Genomic DNA, 23836 nt, shown 5'->3' with positions numbered 1-23836 from the left:
AAGGCCTAGCATTCTCAAACTATTTATATAAACAGCAATTTAATTTTGAGGGGAAAGTGGGAGGGTTTCCGCGGTGCATCTATGTGCCACATTGCCCCCCCCCTTTATTGCTTATTTCCTCCTTGTACTGCATGTGTTATACTATTACACAATGCCTAGCGTATCGTCAGCATTCAGCTAATGATTTTACAGCAAGCTTGTATCGTCGACGGGGGTTTTAACTTTCCATCTTGAACAAAAATGAGTTGATTTCCCGTGAGTTTTCGATATAAACTAATCTCCGATAATTGTTAAAATGATTGCGAAGAAGCGGAAAAAGTTGCGGATATCGAAGGGGAAGCTGATGACTAAGGACAATGGTGCTACAGTGAGTCAATGTTTTTATTTTAAATGGAATTTGACCGAAGAAGGTTGAGTAGACATGTGTTGGTTGGCTGACATTGTTGAACCAGTTTGTTTGTGTCAACTAAACTATTTTGTTGCAATGTCCTCGCAATGTACACATTGTCATTTGAACTAGGAAGGTCAGTGATGAGATTTATATAACATTAGCGGATCCACATATTAGCATTCAATAGTCTGACAGTATCCTGGTGTCATGTGTTTTCAGTAGGATAACAGGAAAATTGTTCACAATCAAAAAATGTATTTTTTTCCAATCATCTATCCAATTTTTTAACAATAACACTTTCACTTCATGGTGTGTTGAAATTTTTAAAGTTTTGGTTTTACGTCGCGAGAGACAGTCCGCCATTAACAGTGCTTATGCATGCACGACATTGGAGCAACATCATATGTTTTCACACCTTTCATTGGTTGGTATTTTGTTGAATATTCAGAAGCTAGTATGGCGTGCAAAATAAATCAAAAATATTATTCAATTATTACTAAACAAATTTAATTACATTTTTGTCCTAAGGCATTATGGCTACTTTATTAGAATCCAGAGATGTCATAAGGCATGAAAGTAAATTTTTTTTTAACTTTCGAGGTTGGAAGATGTTTCTTTGACTCATTTGAATGTTGGCATAATAATGCACAAGTGATTTGTACCGAAAATCAATCATTTTATAAATGTTTGAGTATAACCAACGATAGGAAACTTTATTCTCAGCATGATTAAGCCTGATGAAAATACAGACCGTGAGTAAACTGCATAGCTTCTGTCACCGGTGCAGCTTGCACAATCTCGCGGTAAACGGGAATCAAAGTTGGGGACCGAAAACATATGAGGTCGATAACGTATGACGCTACAATATAGTAATAATAATATTTAGTGTGTGATTATTGACTGATCCTCCTCTTTTTACCAGTTTTCACGGTATTAGCTATGCCCTTTTCTTTGAATTGGGAAAAAAATAATGATGTGATATATCAACCGATGCCCTAAATATCTTCATTTGTTTATATTAAGTATGCAAACATAAATTAAAACTTGATGGACATTGAAATTTTCACACCACACACCGATCTTCAATGACTTCAACTGGTCACATTTGTTTTGAGTTTTTCCTGTTTTCAAGGCAAACGAGAAAGAATGGTTTCCCAGTGAAGCAATACATGGAAGAAATATCTGCAGTGACTGCAAGTGTTCTGTGAGACTCTGTGTATGACTCTACAGTCAGCAGTTGTCTTAATTTTATTCTAACGTCCGTCGATGTTGGTTTTTTCCCATAACCGATATATCGAAAATTTAATATCGAGTATACTCGATATATCGAGTATTTCCCGCGCGCAAGATGGAAGCCTAAAAACAGCACTTGGTATACTCATGGAGGTAGAAAGATATATACCGTAGACTGACAGTTTAATAGGGTTACATTTCAACCTGTTTTTGTCTGATCCCCGAACTTGTTTGTAGTTCAAACAATTTCAAATTGCGTAGTCCCGCCCCGATTATTTCTGGTTTTACAACAAAGTATGATCGCCGCTACCGCTGGCTTGGCCATTTGGTGAACGCTCACCACAATTCTCGATTCGTGATTGGCCATGATTGGCCGTCTCAAAATGACACAGAGCCTTTGTGAGTTGCGTGACTCGCCGACATTAAGGTGTCAGTTGCCGATGCATTGACGTAGAAGTGTCAATCAAGTTGTCCGACGGGCGCCCGGACTACCTTTACGGTTGAAAATGGTTGAGATAATCATCGAAAAAAAAATCACTAGAAAGTCCCGCAAAACACAGACCTACCACTCCGCGATCACAATATACAACGCACGCAGCATGCAGTCACATAGTCTCCAATAAAGGCTCGTAGTCTTTTTACTTTGCATTCTATAACAAAGGCAAGAAACATTGAATGCTAGAACGCCCTCTATTGTCGAAATAACGCAGTGCATCACGCGTTACCGCCTTGACCAAAGACTGCACGTGTCTGTGCATGCTTGGGCAAACGGGTTTTCCCCCCGAATTGCAATAACCATACACGCTGGTGTGCACGCTTAAACCGTACAAAAGCATAGTCTTCGCTGGTACGCACGCAATAGCCGCCGACAGCGTGGTCTGTGCTGCGAAGCATAAAGTTCCTCGGAAATGTTAGCTTGTTTACCGAAAACAACACAACGTGTAGGCTTTATTTGACCAAAATGACGCCATTACGATACCTTGGATTGTTAGAAAGATTATTTAACTGTATAACGTAAGATTGTTTTCTTCCTTGTTTTGTTTTGTCTTGTTGATTCGGGGAAGTTTTTGCGGGGTGAATACGCATTGATTTTGATCACATGCGCAATGGGAAGTTGCATCTTAAACAGCCGATGGGGCAGCAGCGGCGGTTTCTTTTGAGGTTTTACCGAGCGCTCGCCGCGGGGTCGTGAACTTCTGCGGCGGGCCGGCGGCTGATGGCGAAAACACAAAGAACAAGCAGACATACTTGGTTGTAAAATGTATTTTATTTAATAGGGGAACTCAAAATGATGAAACTACATAACGACGACGGCTTTTCTAATACTCAAACACAGATTTCTTTTAAATAATCGGACATTCTTTTGGTATTTTCGATATCATTTAGGAACATCGAAATTTTCAAAACATCAAAATTATTTTCGATATATCGAAAATCCGATATTACGATATGATTATAAAAGTGACATCGGCGATTTCGATGTCAAAAAAATATCGAGTTTTTGAGTATTTTCGATATATCGACGGACGTTATTTTATTCACAATATTTTTTATGACATTTTGAAAATTACCATGGTAATTGCAAAAAAAAAAAAAAGTGTGAACAATTATTGGCTTTTAAATCTTATTTTTATTGATTTTTAATACAATTTTTTCTCCTTAATATTTATAATCAAGTGTAAAAATAAAAAGTGATAATTGAATCACCAAGTTGATGGTAACATTTTAATAATTATAATAATATTGAATCGATGGTTAACAAAAAAATCTCAACAAATATTAGAAAATAATATAAGGCACATGGCTTCTTTAAGCCTCTGTATTTTTTTCCCAGAATGCTCAGCAGAATGTTCAGTCACTTGATTTGATCATCGTGAATTGTGAATTGAAATAGTGTTTGATGAAACTTTTTCAGTGGGCTCTTTTTTTGATACGGCCTCAACATTATGACATATTTTTGTACCTTGTAGAAACGTCTAAAATACCAAACTTTTTGCATTTACAAGTGCAAATATCCAGTGGAGCCTTCCGTGTTTCTAAGTTTTGGTCAAGGGAGAGGAGACTCTTTGCTTGGCAAATAAAACCAAAATTTTTGTATCTAGGGACTGTTTACATCGCGCACAGAGAGGTAAAAGATTTGCCACGATTTTAGGGACACCTTGAAAACAGGACCTCCTACGATACACTACTATAAATAAGTATAGGCATGATAGGGCCTAGGCCTATACTAGTTTTACTACTGCTAGAGCCCTGGTTGGATGCAGTCAGTGCCACTGCATGCACTGACGTCCTGGGTATAAAGGTTCTTTACAATGTGAACCCAAATTTGACCTGATTTGAGAAGTTGAAATTTCGATCATCCTCATAGTGTCCGTCATACATTTTCAACAAGTTCACAGCTAACAAATATATCCATGGAAGAAATTACTTCCGAAAATATGTCGAAGTTCTGCACTGGCGATGTGATCATCATGTACCAATTGATAGTGTGAGCCCAAGTGCGCGTAGCTTTGAGTACAGTGCCGCTATTTGCATTATCTTGCCGTTATTCGCCGTCAACTGGTTAGGTGCCGTCAACTCCTCTTCAACTCCTCAAATATACATTTAAAAACCAGGAGGCATAAAACTGTAAAGTATTACAGCTCAAATAGAATTTTTAGAAGTTTCAGGTTGAATTTCGGTGAAAAAAGAAAAAATTCTTTAGGCAGCAAAGCCGTCTGCCGCCATTTTGCTTTTTCACAGGGCATGTACATATGGGCGGACAACAGAGGTCAATGCTCGGTACCCGGTACCGCATAGTATACTATGTGTAAATTGCTCGCTGACTAATCCATCTACTTAGTGGTTGGTTGATGCAAGTTGACTGCGATTTGGTTGCAAATAGTAGGCCGCCAGTGATCAATGCAAGAAAGTGTTTACACGGAAGTTAGTGCAAGACGTGGGAATGGGAAACGTCAATTTCAATTTTCTTTTCACAAAATATTAACACCAAAGGAGAAAATGATTAGTCTTTAAAAAAATAATGTGAAGTTTTGACTTTGACAATCGTACTTCGCACCAGAGGCAGGACACGTAAACCATACTTGTTTAACTAGACTCTGTTTCTAAACTTAATTTGCTTTTTCCACTCAGCAACAACACCTTCCAAAAATTTCTCAAATGATATGATGAAAAAGGCATGACAAAAAATAATAGCTGGACAATTGCATGCCACCAGCTGTTCAATATCGTTATGAAAGGTGAAGCACCAGGCATACTCAAGATCATCTTCTGCTGTGCTCCAAATTGATGTTTTGGGGATGAAGATGGGACACTGTTTCTCACTGATCATGCTGATGTATGGGATCTGGATATTTAGTGCATTCCACGGATCTGCACATTGCGCAAAATTTGGCCCTTAGCTGTGTATTGTTAACAAGCAAAATGGTGCAAAATCTGCATTTTTGTCTTTTAATAAAATCCTATTTTTTTCTTTATGACTATTCTATATTGCTTTGACAAAGCAATCTGCATCTTGGCACCTTTAAAAGTGATAGTGTCTTTCCACATTATTATCAGCAGTATGCAGCATCCAGAAGACAAACAAGAACAGACAACATTGATTGAAACATGATTGTCAAACCATTTAACCCTCAACAATTAAAGATCCTTACATAGCAGTGCCACAGACTTCCCCATATTGTATTTGTCTTTCAAACACTCAAATGTTCAATTCAGGAAAAATCTGTGCTGGTCAGCGCAGTGTATTTTGCTCAGTATGCTGGGTGAAATTTGTTATTTCCAAGCAAGCCCGCCCAGCACCGCCCACCGTGGCTACGACCCTGTTCACTAAATCAAGTTGTGTTTCTGATGTGATTGTTTTACAGGGAATTGGTGAACCAAGTATCTACCATGCGCTAATTGTAATCTTCCTTGAGTTCTTTGCTTGGGGACTTCTCACAAATCCAATGCTCACGGTAAGATCATAGCTTATAGCTGAAATTAATTTGCTTTGACATCCAGTGGTGTAGCCATAAGTCATTCTGAGATATGGTGGACACAATATGCCACTATTAGGTTTGAGTACATTCCTCTGTTATATTTGTACCCAAACCTAACAGTACTCCTATTGTGTCCACCATATTTCATAAAGGCTAATGGGGATTAGGAGGAGAGAGCCAGAGTTCAACCCCCTCCCCCCCCCCCCACCCAGTCCCTACCCAATGATCACAAAGAAATAGGTGACTGGTGAAATGGGAGTGTGAAATACAATACCAAGCACAACTTCTCCAACTTTATGTGTTGTCATATTTGTATATCATTCATATTTATGCAAAACATAGTTAATGGCCTGGAGTTTCAACTCTAGCTCAGTCTCTCTCCAAGGCTTGAAAAACAATGCAATATTATGTGACAGATTTCACACTTAAATTAGGTTCATGCATGCTCTATTCGCACATTTTGAGACATTTATGAGAGATATGTAATAAACATGTATCGCCGCTTCACAGCGATGTTAATGAGCGTCTGAAAAGTTGGAATTCGATGTAAAAGTTTTGATTTGGATCCTATTGTATGCATGTGGATCACTCTGTTGGACCACTGGAACATTCAAAATACTAATTAATGCATGCTTTCTCTTTGGGATTGATATGTTACTGTACTTGGGCAATGTGATGCAGTCTGGTAGAACTTCAGTTGGTCAAAAAGGTTACAGCATATTTTGCTCATGACAGATTTAATGGGCTTAGAATAATAATAAAAACAAGTTCTTATATTGACTCCTTGCACCAAGTGGCGCATTAAAGATTCTGATAATAACATCAGGTGAATTGGATCAATCACCGTATTGATGCGCAATAGTGCCCTAATCATTGGTCCAATAACATTCCTTTAATCTTTCTCAGCTCCATGGGAAGTATACAACCCCCGGGCAACCGTACCGCTCCAAAGGGGTTTTAATGTGGTGGGGGGGGGGGGGGGGGCTCTACATGTACGTAGGTACAAATAAGGTCTTGCATTGGATACTAGATAATTTGAGTAAACATTACAATGGGGGCGGGAGGGGGGGGGGCTTTGCGATGGTACTTGTACACTGTAGGTGGCAGAAGACTGGATAATTTTTCGTTGTTTAACGCTTATCAGAGCATGTGCACATTTCCAAGAACAATAGATTTACCTTGAAAGTCTGTCACCACCTAATAGGATTGTAATTGCATATTGCTGAATACTTTAATTGACACAACTGGCCTCTGCCAAGACTGCTGGGACGGGTTAATGAAGTTGTAAAAATTCTTGTTCAGGATGTAGGCTGCAAGATGGGACTGCCCTACCACTGATTGCTGAACAATGAGTACAATCACAATAATAATATAATAATAATATCGAAGTCTTATAGCGCACGTATCTACCTAACAAGGTACTCAAGGCGCTGAGTATATACAAACTTTCAAAAAGATAGGTTATTGCAGTGATGAATTTTGAGACCCAATTAGTTAGCACCTTATAAGGGTTTTACAATGTGCTACGGCGCATTAAGCAGCCACAGCCAGGAACACCGGGGCAAACCCCTTCTCTTTTCGATAAGTGCACTGGGTTCTTTTACATGCGTTACACAACACATGGGACCAACGGCTTTACGTCCCATCCGAAGGACGAAGCAATGGTCAAGTGTCTTGCTTAAGGACACAAGTGTCATGGCTTGGGATTCGAACCCACACTCTGCTGATCAGAAACACTAGAGTTTGAATTCGGTGATCTTGACCGCTCGGCCACGACACTTCCAAGTGCAACATGTACACACAACATGTACACACAACATGTACACACAACATGTACGCACAACATGTACACACAACAAGTACACAGACAACAACTACACACGACAATTACACACAACAACTACACACGACAAGTACTGTAAAACACCATTTCCCCTACTAAGGGCACAAAACATAGATGGCCACTGCTTGCAAGGATTGCCCTGAACTATTGAAGTGACTGGTCAGCAGGACCAGTTAGCTTGTCATTTCAACCGTCCGCCAGCTTTTTCACTAGTCTATAATGTAGGAAATAGGGTTGCTTTTAAACACTGAACTAGGCAGCCAGAACACTAAGAGTGAATTTTAACTGGTCCACAGGTGTTTTAAATGGCATTTGGCCAGGAGAATGTGGAGTATGATACTTCTCGTCATAGTTGGTTTGATAAGTTACAAGTGTTTTGATTTCTGACAGTCTCAGATTCAATCTTCCCTTAGTCTGATTCCATGAGTCATCTCATATCACCTCATACCCCTTGACTGAGCGGAAGTCATTAAGGTCAACCGGGGTCACATCACTAGTCATGGCCAGGTTGACATCATGACAAGTAATCCAGGAAGGAGGATAAACAGTTACAAACTACGTTCTACCATCATGCAATTAAGTATGACATCACTTCCTGTGCATGGTGTTACCATGGAGATGACCTGTAAACCACTTGCAAGAAAGCCAATACAGGCCTTGAACTTCGCTCTTGAAGGGGCACAACAATTCCCTTCTGATGAAAATATAAATTTGTATTAGGCACCTTTCACAGGGCCACCATGGCAATTGCTGTGAGTGTCATGGTACCAGGGTATTTCAATGCCTGCAATAGCACTATTCCAGGCATTGGTGAGTGTCATTTCTAAGACAACTACTCATCACTAAAATAAGTTTTTGTATTTAACCTCTGTTTTACAGGTGCTACACGACACATTTTCAGAACACACCTTTCTCATGAATGGACTAGTCCAGGGTGTAAAGGTACGTCTATCACTACACTTTGTTGTGTTCTATTTGTTTTACTGAAACTGTGAACAAAAAGCAAAGAGATATATACAATAGAATTTGATAACCATTATGTGAACACTGAATTAAAGGTTTAGTCACAAAATCCACTTGGCTCAAAATATCTATTTGCCTCAGTCCAGTGTTTTGAGTGTTGAATACAAAACTTCTACAGGAGCAAGTCTGGGGTTAAGTGGATTGGTCTCTGTCCAAACATGTACCGTGGCAGGTCAAAGGTTAACTTGATTTGTCCCTCTTCAATTATGTACATTGGTACTGATACTTGGTCTTCGTGTACACCAATAGTAATAATAATTTTTTTAGTTTTGTAATGTTTCCTTCTTTTTCCTGGATGAAAGTTTATTGTAGTATTTGCAAACTTTTTTAGGTTATTTCAATGTCCAATAATGCCATGTGACTATTCCCCTTGTACTTCAATGTTGTTGTTTCTTATTCCCTTGTATATCTGGGTATGTTATAATGGATTGCTGTAACTTTTTAATGGTTTTTTGATGTAATTACGCATTTGATTGTTTTCGTTTGGATTAATTCATTTTCATAATTTTATTTTTTTCTGGAATTGTGTTAAATTGTTATGCGCTCTCGAACAGGCTGGTCCTGGAGAGAGCGCAATAATAAGTTCATTAAGTTATTATTATAATTTGTTTTTGCCTTGTTACTCTTCCCTTGTTCTTCAGGGTTGATGTTTTAAATACCATGTTGTTATCCCCTTGTTTTTTATGGTCTGTTATAATTTATTCATGCACTGTGACTACCCCTTTGTATATATCGAGGTTTATTATAATTTGTAAATGGAAGGACTTTTCAAAGTCTATCATAATTAATAATGCCCTGTAACTATTACCTTGTATTTCAGGTCCCATTGTACACAATGTCTTATTATCTTGTGATTATTGCCTTTTGTTTAAGAGTATGTTATCAGTTCATAAAGCCCTGTGACTGGTCCCATGTATTTTAGAGGCCATTATCATTCCATAATGCCTTGTGACTGTTCCTGTGTGTTTTTTAAGAGTCCATTATCATTTCTTAATGCCCTATTCCTTTGTATTTCAGTGTCCGTTATCATTTCTTAATGCCCTGTGACTCTTCCCTTGTATTTCAGGGTCTACTGTCATTCCTTAGTGCTCCGTTACTGGGGGCGCTCTCTGATGTCTGGGGGCGTAAATCATTCCTGCTTCTTACAGTCTTCTTTACTTGTATGCCTATACCTTTAATGAGAGTCAGTGCATGGTAAGTAAAGAAAAATATAAGAAAACAACCACAACAACTAAGAGAGGTTTGTGATAAATAACACCATTTAATAAACTCGTTTGCGTAGTGTTGGTTGACAACTTGACGTTTCAATCGGTATGATACGATCGGTATGATCTGAGAATGCTGGACATTGTTGCTGGATGCTGCTTATGTACTGCCTTGTAGCATCTACGTAGCAACAGAGTCCAGCATCCTCCTGAAGATGATCAGAGCACACTGATCAAAACATTGAGTTGTCAACCACCTGTTCTTTTCAGAACCAACACTACTCAAAAGAGGTTTACACATGATGCTAATGCAAACCTCTCTTACTTAAATACTTCCACCATGCAAAGTTTCAAATCCTACTATAATTTTATAAACAACACTTAGCGCCACTCTTTTATTTCCTTAAACCACAGTGGATTATAATATATTGAGTGGTCGAGAGTAGAACAGATAAATGTTTGTTTGCTCTGTTTTGCGTCAAAACAGGTCAAGTTAGCAAAAACATTGTTTCTTACCAACTATTTACATTCTTTTCTCTGCCCAGGTGGTTCTTTGCCATGTTGTCCGTTTCCGGAACATTTGCAGTAACTTTCTCAATCATATTTGCATATGTTGCTGACATCACTGATGAGTCTGAGAGAAGTTCAGCCTATGGACTGGTAAGTGAACATAGTGCTCATCAGTCTAGTAACCTTGGAAGACATGAGGAGGTTAACGTCCAGAGCGTTGAGACAAACTTGCCCCATATCCTCTCCAGAACTGTGGTTACTTCTAAAGGAACTGTGAATACTTCTAAAGCCCCGGTCACACCGGCCTCGAAAATGAGAACGTTAACAATGCACGCTCTCGATTGGTTGAATGAGCGTGCGCGTGTTCTGCGTTATCGTTTTTGTTATCGCTGCAGTGTGACTTGGCCATAAGAATCCATATTGATATACATGTGGTATTTATATGATCACCCTAAATGATTTTCTTTTGTCAACAGTTTTGTTATTTTGTCGTTTACTGCTTTTTATTGTATCAACTACCATATTGTACTTTAGAGAACATAATAATAATAATAATAATAATAATAATATAATATGAAACATTTATATAGCGCTCTACGGAGAACAGAGCGCTTTACATGAGACTATGACAACAAAACAAAAGAAAAACAAACAAACTAGGATGGGTGGGCAAAAAGAAATGTCTTGAGGAGGCTTTTGAATACAGGCAACGAGATCGCCTCTCTCAGACCCGCGGGGAGCTCATTCCATAGGCGAGGGGCAGCTATGGAGAATGAGCTATCCCCAACTTTCCGTCTAGTTCTAGGAACGGAAAGCCGGGTCTGATCAGCTGATGAGCGGAGTCGTTGCCTGTATTCATCAGCAGTATTGGAGTTTTGGGAATGAACAAGTTCAACCAGATATGATGGAGATTGGGTGTGGAGGATTTTGTATACATGAGTGAAAATTTTGAAGTTGATACGTTCTTTAACAGGGAGCCAATGCAGCGATGCAATCAGGCCGGCAGAAGGCTGGTCACGGCCACACGCAAATACTAGCCGAGCGGCCTTGTTTTGTAGACGCTGGAGTCGAGCGAGGTCATTTTCGCGGGCACCTACCAAAAGAGAGTTGGCATAGTCAAGACGGGACAAGACCAGACTTCTGACGGCATGATGGCAAGCGCTTTGTGTAATAAACCGGCGAATACGCCATAGATTACGTATGTGGAAATTAACAGTTTTACATACAGAGCTAATGTGATGAGACATATTCAGAGAACAATCAAGCGAGACTCCTAGGTTCTTAACAGATGTGGAAGCAGGAATTGTAAAGTCGGCCAATATTAGTTCAAGATTAGGGAGAGTGGATAAAACATGACTGTTCGCAAAAACAATAAACTCCGTCTTTCCCTGGTTCAGCTGAAGCATGTTTTGAGCCATCCATTTGTTGATGGCAAGCACACATGATGATAATTTGCTGAGTACACGCTGACGATCACCTTCAGACTTAGGGTCAAACTCAGCATAAAGCTGAATATCATCAGCGTATTCATGAAATGAGATACCATGTTGACGAATGATCTCGCCAATGGGATTGGTGTACAAAATGAAAGCCAACAGACCTACTATGGACCCCTGAGGTATGGAATAGGTAAAGATATGATGTCTTGAGAAATCGCCTTTTATCAAAACTTTGGTGGTACGGTTTTTGATATAAGTGCTGAACCAAGTATTGACCGTACTGCTTATTCCAAATTGAGTATGAAGTCTCTGGAGGAGAATGTCGTGGTCAACCGTGTCAAAGGCGGCAGACATGTCAAGCAACACCAAGAGAACAGCTTTACTTTTATCAAGGGAACGAAGAATGTCATTTTTCACCCGAAGGAGGGCAGTCTCAGTGCTATGAAAGCGCTTGTAAGCAGACTGGAACTGTTCCCCTAGTGTGTAGCTGTCCACATGGTTAATTACTTGACATGTTGCCACCTTCTCTATGACCTTGGACAAAAAGGGTACATTGGCTACAGGACGGTAACTCTTAAGATCATTACGGTCAAGAGAACTCTTCTTAAGTACAGGAGTAGTTACAGAGTGTTTAAGATTGGACGGGAATATACCAGATGAGAGGGAAGCATTAACAATCTTTGTGATAACCGGGAGAAGAGTGGATAGATTGTTTTTAACCAACCAGGATGGTAAGGTGTCCAATGAGCAAGATTTGTTTGAAAGACGCATGATAATTTGTTTAACGGCGTCACAAGTAAGCTGCTCAAATTCTGGCATACAAAAGACAGTGGAAGTCTGTTTAGGAACAATGACATTGGTATCAGGGTGTGAACTGACATTGGAGCGTATGGTATCAACCTTGTCCTTGAAAAAGGACAGAAAGTTGTCAGCAAGCTTTGTGTTAGAATCACATTCAGGTAAAACTTGAGCAGTCTTGTTAAGAAGAACATTAATTATGGCATACATATCTTTGATATTACAATTGGTACATTTATCGGAAAAGTACATAATCTTAGAATCAGTGATCAGTTTGTTAACATGTTCCTTTTGAGAACGGAAGGCTTGTTCGTCAAACGCTGAGTTGCTCTTTTTCCATTTCCGTTCAAGCCGACGTCGAACACGCCTTTCAGTATGGATGGAGTTGTTGTACCATGGGAGTTTGGGTTTGACGGTACGTTCCCTGGTCACAAAGGGACAAACTTCGTCAAGGACGGTAGAAGTTATTGAACAGTAAGACTCTGTGAGAATGTTAGGGTTGGTACTATCCGGAAAGACTGTGAACCGGTCATGAAGAAGCTCTGCAAAGCGCTCGTGGTCCATCTTGCCATACTCACGAAATGTAGTTGAGATCTTCAGTGGTGGAGGCTTGGCACACAAGATGGTACATTTCACTACGTGGTGATCAGAGTGAAGCAAGGGGTCAACTTGAACTTCGTGGATTAGATCTTCATCATCACGAGACATAACTAGGTCCAAGGTATGCCCATGCTTGTGTGTTGGGCCGTTGACGTGCTGAATAAAACCTGCATTGGAAACGATCTTGGCGAAGTTATTGGAGTCCCGGTTATCAAGTGATTCAACATGAACATTGAAATCACCTAGTATGGCAGTTTTGTATAAGGAGTGACCAACTTCTCGTCGAGAAAGGTTTCAAGCTTGTCCAAAAATTCAGATGTTTTCAGCCCATTTGCATGTGATGGAGGTGGACGATATATGCCGATAAGTTGGATGGAGTTGTTGAGAGTAACGATGCAATGTTCAAAGTTAATGGATGAAAAATCGGATGGAGTAGAGCATAGTTGAAGAGATTTCTTGTACACAATGCCAATTCCTCCACCGTAGGTCTTACCGCCACGAGGAAAATTGATAAAGCTGTAACCAGGGGGTGTAAACTCACCATTTACCACCATGTCGTCATCGGATAACCAGGTTTCAGTCAGTAGCATTATATCAACATCAAACAATATAATGTGGTCCAATAAGGTGGTGGTTTTGTTGCGAACGGAGTTCGCATTCCAGAGATGTATGGATAGACTGGAAAATGGCTTGCCGAGGGAAATTGGTCGCAAGTTAGAAAGATTACTGGTATGGGATTTTCGTGTATTGACAGGTCGAGGGACACAGCAATTCTTGATCTTTTTGAACATATGAGTTCCTGCACGTCGACTTCTTACGTGACGAGCAATGCCCAGTTCCTTCATAGTGTTATAGGACTTGTCAGATATGGGGGTTCTACTCACGCGTAAGTCAAGTAGCTGTTGTTTAGTGTAGCGATGCACAGTAGCAGACACAATGGGAGGTCTGTTGTCGATTGACTGCTGAACCGAAACCGCATTGTTCAAAGCCATTGTTAAGATGTTGTGCTGGCAACCACTATGGCTATTGGTAAGCCTACTCACATTTTGGATTCGATGTCCGAAATTTCTTTCCAAACTGTGTACTTCCAGAGAAGATCCCATGCTCCAAACTGCTTCAGGATGAAGGACGACATACTCAAGAAAACGTTGATATAAAATCAACGATACAACAAGACGGATTCCGGTAAACCGGAGAAAAAGTGGGAGCAACATTTCTCCCGAGGCCGCAGCTAATAACAGCGCCTATATTTTATATTAACTCAATATTTTTTACTGAGAGTGTCTTTTTAGTATTAAAGTAGTATTAATGAAATAAATAAACTATTTTTAGTGTTAAAACACTAATATGACAATAACATGCAAACTTCAGACCTGTGATTCACATCTTCTAAACTCTGTTATTATTTCAGGTTTCAGCGACATTTGCAGCCAGCCTTATCACCAGTCCAGCATTAGGATCCTACCTTGGTAGTGTCTATGGGGATAATCTAGTAGTGTTTCTAGCGACAGCTGTAGCGTTATGTGATGTCTTGTTTATATTGGTTGCCGTACCAGAGTCACTACCGGAAAAGATTCGTCCAGCTTCATGGGGCGCAGCTATATCGTGGGAACAGGCAGATCCATTTAGTGTGAGTTGAATAGAAGACTAGACTGAGAAAATTAGGAGACCTTTTTTTTTTTATTGCCAACCGTTTTGCCAAAGAGTTTTTGATTGCCGACCAGAACTGACAGAAAGTTACATGGTCCATTTAAACAGTTAGGTTGGTGTAGTTGTGTCTTGCCTCGCCTTCCAACACTCGGACCCCGGATTGGGTTTGCAGTCTCTACCTGACTGCGTGGGTTTTTCCTGGAATAATTATCTAGGGTTTTCCTCCCACATTTTAAAGTGAAACTTCTTCGTTGTCTATTCTCTTCTCGCTTGGCTCTAATAAGAGCAATGAGAATATGTAAAATCCAAATCCAAAACATTTAGGAAAATAAATGTAGATTCACAACCCCAGTTATAATAATACATAGCTGGTTACAGGTTCCCTGTTTGTAGGGTTGCTTTTAGAATGTCAATTGTCATAGTGGAAATAGGTAACCAGACTAAGACGGCCAGGAGATAAGTCTATATTTTCTGCTTATAGACCTTTCTAGTGTTTACAAACACTAACCACCATTTTGTACTGATGGCCTTAGAATCGCAAAGCTGTCCTTTTTTTATAAAACATTGATAGCATTATTGTATTAGATGATACATTGTTGTATATTTTGCAGTAAAGGTGGCTTGTTCTTTTGCTGCGTTTGTGACATAGCAGAAGAAAGGCAAAAGACATTCTGTTTTAAAGCTGTTAAGAATTTTTCTTAGTTTCATGTTGGTTGTAGTTTTAAGCAGCAAACCTTCCCTGAAAGTGTGAAATTGATTGGTTAATTTTGTTGTCTTTTCTTGTTTTACATACAGTCATTGAGGAAAGTTGGTCAAGATTTCACAGTGTTAATGTTGTGCATAGCAGTATTTCTATCCTATCTACCAGAAGCCGGGCAATACTCTTGTATATTCCTGTATCTCAAAATAGTAAGTAGAAATCTGTATTCAATAAATGAGTTCTATTCTGATCCTGACATTAATCTCTGATTCTACAGCTAGATACAAACAATTTGGTTTTTTCAAGATTGTTTTTGCATTGTGCCTGTAATTTAAGAAAGTATTTTATGTGTTCAATTTTAATCAGCATCATCTATCAAAATAAGTAGAAGGAAAAGTATGTATAGCTTTACTACAAAAATCATGTGATGCAACTTCAAGATTTTTAAACAGAGGTACACTTTACAAATTGAAAATGGCCAAAGATGAAATCAATCAATCAATCAATCAAAATAAATGTATATAGCACCAAAATCAAAAGTTTGCTCTACGGCGCTGATGTATGGGCACAAACAGGAGAAACGTTATTGATGATACACCTCCTGAAACCGGTGAGCTTTCAGGAGTGTCTTGAATGTATGCAGTGAGGTGGTATCTCTGATGTATTGTGGAAGTTTGTTCAAGGTTCTGGGTCCGTATACGGAAAATGATCTATGTGCCTACTTGGCACTATTACAAATCATCTTTAGAGAACTTATTTCAAAGACAGTTTAAAGTCAATTTAAAAGAAAATTATTTTATTTTCTTCTTTTGTCCTGTAGGTTGGTAAATTCTCTCCTCAGCAGGTACCAGCGTACATAGCAGTTGTAGGAGTTCTCTCAGTTTTAGCTCAGGTATGGGAAGAGTAACTATATAGTTTTGCAGACAGTGTTTGAACATTCTACTAAACTAAAGCCGTCTTCTCATTGGACTTATTCTGGGTAAACCAACCAAGCATATATGGGTAACTTCACAATTTTATATCCAGTGCGAACAGAAACCAATAAGGAGGAAATCAGCTGGGCCCAATTTCATGGTTCTGCTCACCTTCACATTCTGCGCTTACCATCACCATTCTCTGCTTACTGTGCAAGTGCCACATTGTTGTGCTAGCTGTGTAAGCAGAGAATGCCTAGTAACATTGAGCGAGACATAAACAACAACAACATTCCCTGCTAACTAGGAAATATGCTTGGCATAAGCGTTGATTCTTTGCTTACGGTAAGCGGAGCCATGAAATTGGGCCCTGATCAGCTGAAAAGTTTTGGCCTGTGAATTGAGAAACACAGTACAAAATTCTGCTGTGCCTGGCACTTTCATCATCTTCTCTTTTTAATCACACTTGTGTTTTTAAGCAAAGCGTTGATTTGTGCTGTGTATGGCCATGAAGCCACAGTTCCTGTATGTTGTTGAATGCACATAATATAAGAAGGGGTTCGCTGCAGTGTTTCTAGCGTAGTCGACTGGAGATTGTGCCACATCACCTTGTAAGCCCTTAAGAGGTGTTGTTTAAATGCGTCTAAAATTTCAAAAACTTTGCCTGTCATTCTTGAAATATGATGAGTTCCTTGCCTGATATTAATGTTCATTCTCTCGTGCCTTTCCCTACAGACAATCTTATTGGGTGTATTAATACGTACAATGGGTCACAAACACACCATTATGATAGCACTAGCCTGTGAGATGTTAGAGTTGATGTGGTATGGTTTTGCATCACAGCAATGGATGATGTGGGTTGCTGGTATCATTGCCTCAGTGTGTAGCATGAATTATCCAGCTATAAGTGCAATGGTTAGCAGAAGTTCATCAGCAGACAAGCAAGGTATGTGAAGAATCCACCCCATGCCATCAGAGTCCGTTTAACTAATACCAAGGGCTCCAATTTGGGGGGGGGTGGGAATCCATAAGACTGCTGGACTTGCAACTCAGAATCTTTACTGGACTGGAGTCTTTCTACAAGACCAGAATCAAAATGAAACTATACTAGAATCAAAATGAGAACACAATTTTATCATCCAAATTGTCTCATTTGAACAAAACACTAAGACAAAATTTGTCTCTTTTATTTATGAGTGATACTCATAAATTATGAGTGATACTCACAGGATTGAAAGACATTTGTGAGACTCAAACTCAACATTTGAACATCATTCTTTTAAGACAAAGATGTCAAATTGAAAAAAAAGAAAAACCAAGAACACCAGACTTGAGCATACTGGCCCGACACATACATGGTGTGTCTGCAGACCTCACTAGATTGTATTCCCACCATGTAAAGTTATAAATCATACTAGTTTACATAGTAAAAGAGAATTAGCTGTTGCAATTTGCTTACCAACTGAAAGGGACATGTTATCTTGAATCGGGCGAGTTGGTGTATGAAAAGCATTTGAAACCGTTGGTTATAAAATGCATATGGTTAGAAAGGTGTTTCAAAAATAGAATACAATGATCCACAGAAATATGCATCGAAATTGCACAGTTTTTCTTTTACTTTGCAAACTAACAAGGTTGCCATTTTCCGGAGTCTAAAATTTGACATACAAGTAAAACCGTGCAATTTCTAGGCAGATTTGTGTGGATCATTATATTCTACTTTTAAAACATCTTTCTAACTATATTCATTTCATAACAAAGGTTTTTAAATGCTTTTCATAGACCAACTCGCCCGATCCAAGGCAGCGTGCCCTTTTACTGGCCTGATATTTCTATCCTAGCAGAGTCTTTCTTGTTTAAATGGTGTCTCTACAGACCTCACTAGACGATATTCCCATCACGCAAAGTTTAAAAGGGATGCTGCAGTGAATTCAAATAAAACAGTTAATTTTGCTGTCATTTATTTCTGATATATGTATTGAACATCAATAAAATGTGTTTTGTTTTTTCCCCGACATATCTCACTTGTGTAATTAGCGAATAAGTCATGCCCCTCCTTTTGTGGATTGTTACCGCCACCCTTCCATCGACGTCACGTCGGGAGTTTAAACATATCGTCGGCAAAAAGAGTCTGGTCCCTAACTACACGCGCCTAGGTACCAGGCCCACAGTGCACACGTCTCTATATGCACACAGCCAGGGGCCCCGACGGCTCGAGTTCCCGACATGACGTCACATGAAGGCTCCCTTTTAGGGGCGGGGTGGGTTCCCCTAATCTCTTGAAAACCACTTTTAAAATACGTGCGCATTAAAAAAAAAAAAATATTTCAGGTTTAAAAAGTCATGTTCAATCGTTTAAATTTAAAAAAAAAACCACTGCAGCCACCCTTTAAAAAATGCTTGAATATTTCAGTAATCTGAAGTTTCTTTCTCTGATCCTGTCGTAGGCGTGGTACAAGGAATGATTACAGGTATCCGAGGACTGTGCAATGGTCTGGGACCTTGTCTCTTTGGTGTCATATTTTACTTCTTTGATATGAACCTTGATGTAGCGGGTAAAGAAGAGCCTGAGCCTGAAGCTGGGAAACCAGACTACTCACCAGTAAATGATGTAAGTAATCAGGGATTAGGGATTCTTTATTGTTTTAAAGAAGCTCTGTGTCATTGCCAAAACACAATGATTGAATATTACATGATATCTTTATATCTATCTATATTTATATCTAAACATTTTGCTGTTGTATTTTTTCTTTGGTTTTGTACCTAAGTTTATTCCATATTGTTAATTTTAATGTGTTTTGCTTTTTTAAAATTTGTTCATTTCAGTATTTAATTCTTTGTTGGGCGTTTTTGTGTGTGTAGGTTTTAGATGTTAAGTGCTTTATAAGTTCTGTTTGTTATTATCATTATTGTTTGTTTGCTTATTTATTTTAATATTAATTTATCTTTTTAAAATTTAAAGATTCAGTTTTGTTTTGTTTTCACTTTACTGTAATTGGCGGTTCGTCCGCTGTTGGTTTGGAAAATAAATACAAAATAAAGATTAAAGAATAAAATCACCTGATTTAACCCTTACAATTACAATCTTTGATTCCATTTCTCTTTTTTTATTCCTCTATCCTAAACAGTCAGTTATTCCCGGACCCCCTTTTGTATTTGGTGCCTTCCTTGTCATCGTTGCCATCCTCTTTGCCTACTTCATCCCAAACTCCGAGCCATCAGCAAACTCCTCAGGAGCACCACATTCGTCTCAGCTTACTCCAAGAGGAGGTGAAGGGAGTGTTCCTCTCTTAGCTGACGTAGAAGGGGGTTCAGGAAGCAACAACACCTTAGTGGATGCTGCAAACCCTTGAGGAATCTAAGCAAGTTTTTAAATAATTATCATTAATGAATCAGGGCCTTATGGATTTACTGTATAGTAAAAGTGCTACTACAACCGGCTCAGTTGGCTACTAGTTAACCAGGTTCCTATTATTACTTGGTTAATTAGTTGTCAGTTTATCAACAGTTAACCAGGTTAAACTATAGCGGACCGATTAACTGTATAGTAAAAGTGCTACTACAACCGGCTCAGTTGTCTACTAGTTAACCAGGTTCCTATTATTACTTGGTTAATTAGTTGTCAGTTTATCAACAGTTAACCAGGTTAAACTATAGCGGACCGATTAACTGTATAGTAAAAGTGCTACTACAACCGGCTCAGTTGTCTACTAGTTAACCAGGTTCCTATTATTACTTGGTTAATTAGTTGTCAGTTTATCAACAGTTAACCAGGTTAAACTATAGCGGACCGATTAACTGTATAGTAAAAGTGCTACTACAACCGGCTCAGTTGTCAACTAGTTAACCAGGTTCCTATTATTACTTGGTTAATAAGTTGTCAGTTTATCAACAGTTAACCAGGTTAAACTAAAGCGGACCGATTTACTGTATAGTAAAAGTGCTACTACAACCGGCTCAGTTGTCTACTAGTTAACCAGGTTCCGATAATTACTCGGTTAAAGGTCTGCGAAGATCAAGGGTTAACCAGGTAAAACTATAGCAGACCATTCAAGGTCCACAAGAATGCATTGGGGTTTCCTGTTAATACCAGCCATACAAACAGAATAAACCCATGCACCTAATGGAAACCTGGATAGGGTACTTTATGGCAGTCTGTGGTACCTTTGTATTGCAGGATTAAGAGCTGAAAACAATGATAATATCTGATGACACCAATATGGGATATGACAATGGTATCTTACAGATTTCTTTTTGTATGTCTAGCAAAGAAAAATATGCACTGTTAACACAACTGGAGTGGATTTTTCTTTCTGTGCGAAGATGTGGTACTAACAATTACATTTGCTCAATAAAGATTGATTTAACAATTACTGCATCACATTAAACAAAAATGTATTTTAGAATTTACCCTACACCAAAAATTATTCCATCTAAATTAATTTTTTCCTGAATAGTGTATCCCCAGATTGTGGAATGAAATTAATTTCATTGAAAGATCGGAATATAAAGGAAGGGGAGACGTAAAAATACTTCGCTCGGTATGAGGTCAGATCCCTCTTAAAATGTGAAAATTACAGTTATCAATACCACTGTGTACACTAGGAACCAGACAAAGATGTCTGTAGTGTGAAGAAAAGGTCAACAACAGCTTTCTCCTGAAGACAATCACATCATACTGATCGAAACTTTGAATTTTTAATCAGCGGCTCTTATCAGACCCACCACAACTCTTAAAAGAGATTTGTTTCTGCAAAGTATACCAGTTTAAATGAGATTGTTGTCGGCAATGTTTAGACTAAACAAATCTTGCTTTTCACAATTCCAAAATGAATAGTGTTTTTTTTATGTTAGTGCTGCATGGCTAGAGTGGGAACGACTCTAACCTTTGCCATTCTTGGTATTTGCATTTCACTTGTCTGTCTGGAGATGTCTGGAATCTAGACGGTTGCTAAGTGATGTTACCATGGTGATCAGAGTCTTTAATGCGACAATGTTTAACCCGGTATTGGTTTGGCTGATCATTTTATGTTATTATTCACATAAATGTAGATTAAGAAGACACTATGACAGCCTGTTATACCATGTCATTGGTATTATTAACTGATCAGGCGGTCTACTGGTGTACCGGGAAGGGGGGGGATGGTCTTGTGAGAAGAATTCCTTGGACGACTCTGGATGGACTTCTTTACATCCTGTGTATCATTCAATAGGTTTTTGTAGAAATATCACTTGGCATCCTGCATTTTGATGCACAACTGCTGTACCCAACAGATATGGGCCTGTGACTTTGACTAAGGGAATTTTAACAGAATGGTGATGAGATCTTAAATCGCGGTGTAAAACTGTCAGGGTTGTGGCTGTTTGCTAAAGGACCTAATCAACAGCATTCATGACTTACCCACAGGTTAGAGTGTTATTATAAGGCATTAATTAAGACTTATCAATGTTTCAAGGAGGTTGTAAATCACCTAAATTAAAGACAATAATAACTTGCCAAATAATGTTTATAATGTAATTAAAAGTTGATGTACATATTTTTGTTGATAATCTTAGAAGAAAATAATTTAACCCAATTTTTTTTAAAGTCTTCTTGAATCGCAAGGAGCATTTAAAAGATACGTTCCGTTAGTCGCCATCTTTGCGGGTAGCTTAGGTTTTGGTTTCGGCTGGATCAAGCATTCTAATTTTTCTCTGCAGCTAAGTGGTTCTGCAGCTAAGTGGCCAATCATGCAAGGCATTTAATAGAACTCTCACATGCCGCACAAAAGTTTTTGTTGCCCGTTAAGGTGGCTGACTTTACACTTTGTGACATCAAAAAGGAATTATCTGTAGGATTTTTCTTTTACTAACATTATTTTGCATTTTATCTTCATGAAACTCAAACCAATATTTTTAAAACTTCAGAGTAGTCATTTCTTTCTGGATAGTTATTCTTTATTTTATTCTTGAGCACTAGTTGATAGATGAAATTTTAGATGAAACCGTCCCGAAGAATGAAACAGCAAAAGGTTGTTTGATATTGATTTTTTTTTTATGAATACAGATCATGAAAGAGGAATAATTTCTGTGAGGAAATTTTCCTTTTAAATTTGGTCTTCTTTGGGCCATTTCACATGGGGAAATTTGCAGGCAACCCGTTTCACATAAGTTTTGTGGAACACTAAGTTAGTGACAGACAAATCGCTACTAAAAATCATACAGTGCGATTTGTTGCCTTTACAAATTGCCCTGTGTGACAAGTCCCTAACTCTACATGTATCTTTCTTTTCCATTTCTTGTTTAAGGAAAATATTTAGCAGTCCTTTATATTTGAGGTGTGCGATCACACATTATTCCCACGCCTAAACCTTGCTTCCGTATAAGGGACACAAGAAGCAAGACACTTAACCATTTGCTTTGTCCTTCAGATGGGACCTAAAGCCGTTGTCCCATGTGTTGTGTAACGCATGTAAAAGAACCCAGTGCACTTTTCGAAAAGAGAAGGGGTTCGCCCCGGTGTTCCTGGCTGTGGCTGCTTAATGCGCCGTAGCACATTGTAAACCCTTACAAGGTGCTAAATAATTGGGTCTCAAAATTCATCACTGTAATTAACTATCTTTCTGAAAGTTTGTATACACTCAGCGCCTTGAGTACCTTGTTTGGTAGATACGTGCGCTATATAAGACTTCAATATTATTATAAGTGCGAATAATCGCACATCTGAATCCCTCCTCTGCATATATTATTTCCAGCATAGTTGGTAAAAATCACGTCGGTAAAGGAATATCATAGTTTTTATTTCTACAAGTGAAACAGCCTGACAGCGTCTGATCAATGTTGACATCACAACTGCCTCTATCTAGCTTCTAAGATAATGCTTTCTATAAGAACCAAGTATTAATGTTATTACTATTAGGAAATAGGACTCTGGTCAGCGCTTAGAGTAGAAATTATTGGACTATTTTACTTTCAAATGACAGATTGGACAACTACAGCATAATTGTAAATTGATTAAAGTCGTTTTTTTAATATTCCACTGTATATGTGCAAAATATATGAAGACATTATGTACCAAAACATCCTTGTCGATGACGTGTGAGGAAATAAACTTTAAGATGTAAATAAATAATGTTTCCCTAGTTTTGTCTTATTTATCATTAAAAGTTCATCTGGATTGGTTAAATTTATGAATTAAGAGGTTTGTTTTCCAAAACCCAAAAATAATGTACATGTTATATTCATGTTATATTCTTTATCCCCGATGCAAATTTAACATCTCTTAAATGTACTTGTTACTTGCATATTATCTTAGTTAGCTAGAAAGAGTATAAAAGGCAGTTCAGAATTGGACATGGTCAATAGTCTGAAGAAGCTCATAGCTTAGGAATGAAACGTAACTAACTAAAACAACATGTAAGTATTATCTACATTATATTATTTTTTTTTTAATTGGAAAATGAACCTCTTAATTCTAGTCCTATTAATGATGATTTATTTTTATTTTTTATATCTCCTTTTTTTGCAGATTATATAAAAGCACAGAGTGATAACATCGAAGCTGTGCAATT

General features: G+C 38.4%; 1 protein-coding gene across 1 annotated transcript; it reads left to right on the top strand.

Moving 5' to 3' along the window:
* Positions 1-181: 181 nt before the first annotated feature.
* On the top strand, positions 182-23827 carry LOC139945973 (hippocampus abundant transcript 1 protein-like). Its single transcript, XM_071943526.1, has 11 exons — positions 182-367; positions 5491-5580; positions 8327-8389; positions 9537-9664; positions 10221-10335; positions 14434-14652; positions 15468-15581; positions 16193-16264; positions 17022-17232; positions 18734-18897; positions 19415-23827. Exons 1-11 carry the CDS (start codon positions 296-298, stop codon positions 19637-19639), a joined length of 1473 nt encoding a protein of 490 aa, XP_071799627.1. The 5' UTR covers positions 182-295; the 3' UTR covers positions 19640-23827.
* The last annotated feature ends 9 nt before the right edge of the window (positions 23828-23836 follow it).

The sequence above is a fragment of the Asterias amurensis genome, chromosome 13 (assembly GCF_032118995.1).
Source record: "Asterias amurensis chromosome 13, ASM3211899v1".
Classification (NCBI taxonomy): Eukaryota; Metazoa; Echinodermata; class Asteroidea; order Forcipulatida; family Asteriidae; genus Asterias; species Asterias amurensis.
Note: the sequence above shows the minus strand (reverse complement) of the source record. Positions and strands in the feature narration are given on the sequence as shown.

What these genes read in the sequence shown, in the direction of transcription:
- LOC139945973 (XM_071943526.1), top strand. Translation starts at nt 296, where the DNA reads ATGATTGCGAAGAAGCGGAAAAAGTTGCGGATATCGAAGGGGAAGCTG. An exon ending in CTAAGGACAATGGTGCTACA is followed by an intron (nt 368 to 5,490) that starts GTGAGTCAATGT and finishes ATTGTTTTACAG; the next exon opens with GGAATTGGTGAACCAAGTAT. An exon ending in ACTACTCACCAGTAAATGAT is followed by an intron (nt 18,898 to 19,414) that starts GTAAGTAATCAG and finishes TATCCTAAACAG; the next exon opens with TCAGTTATTCCCGGACCCCC.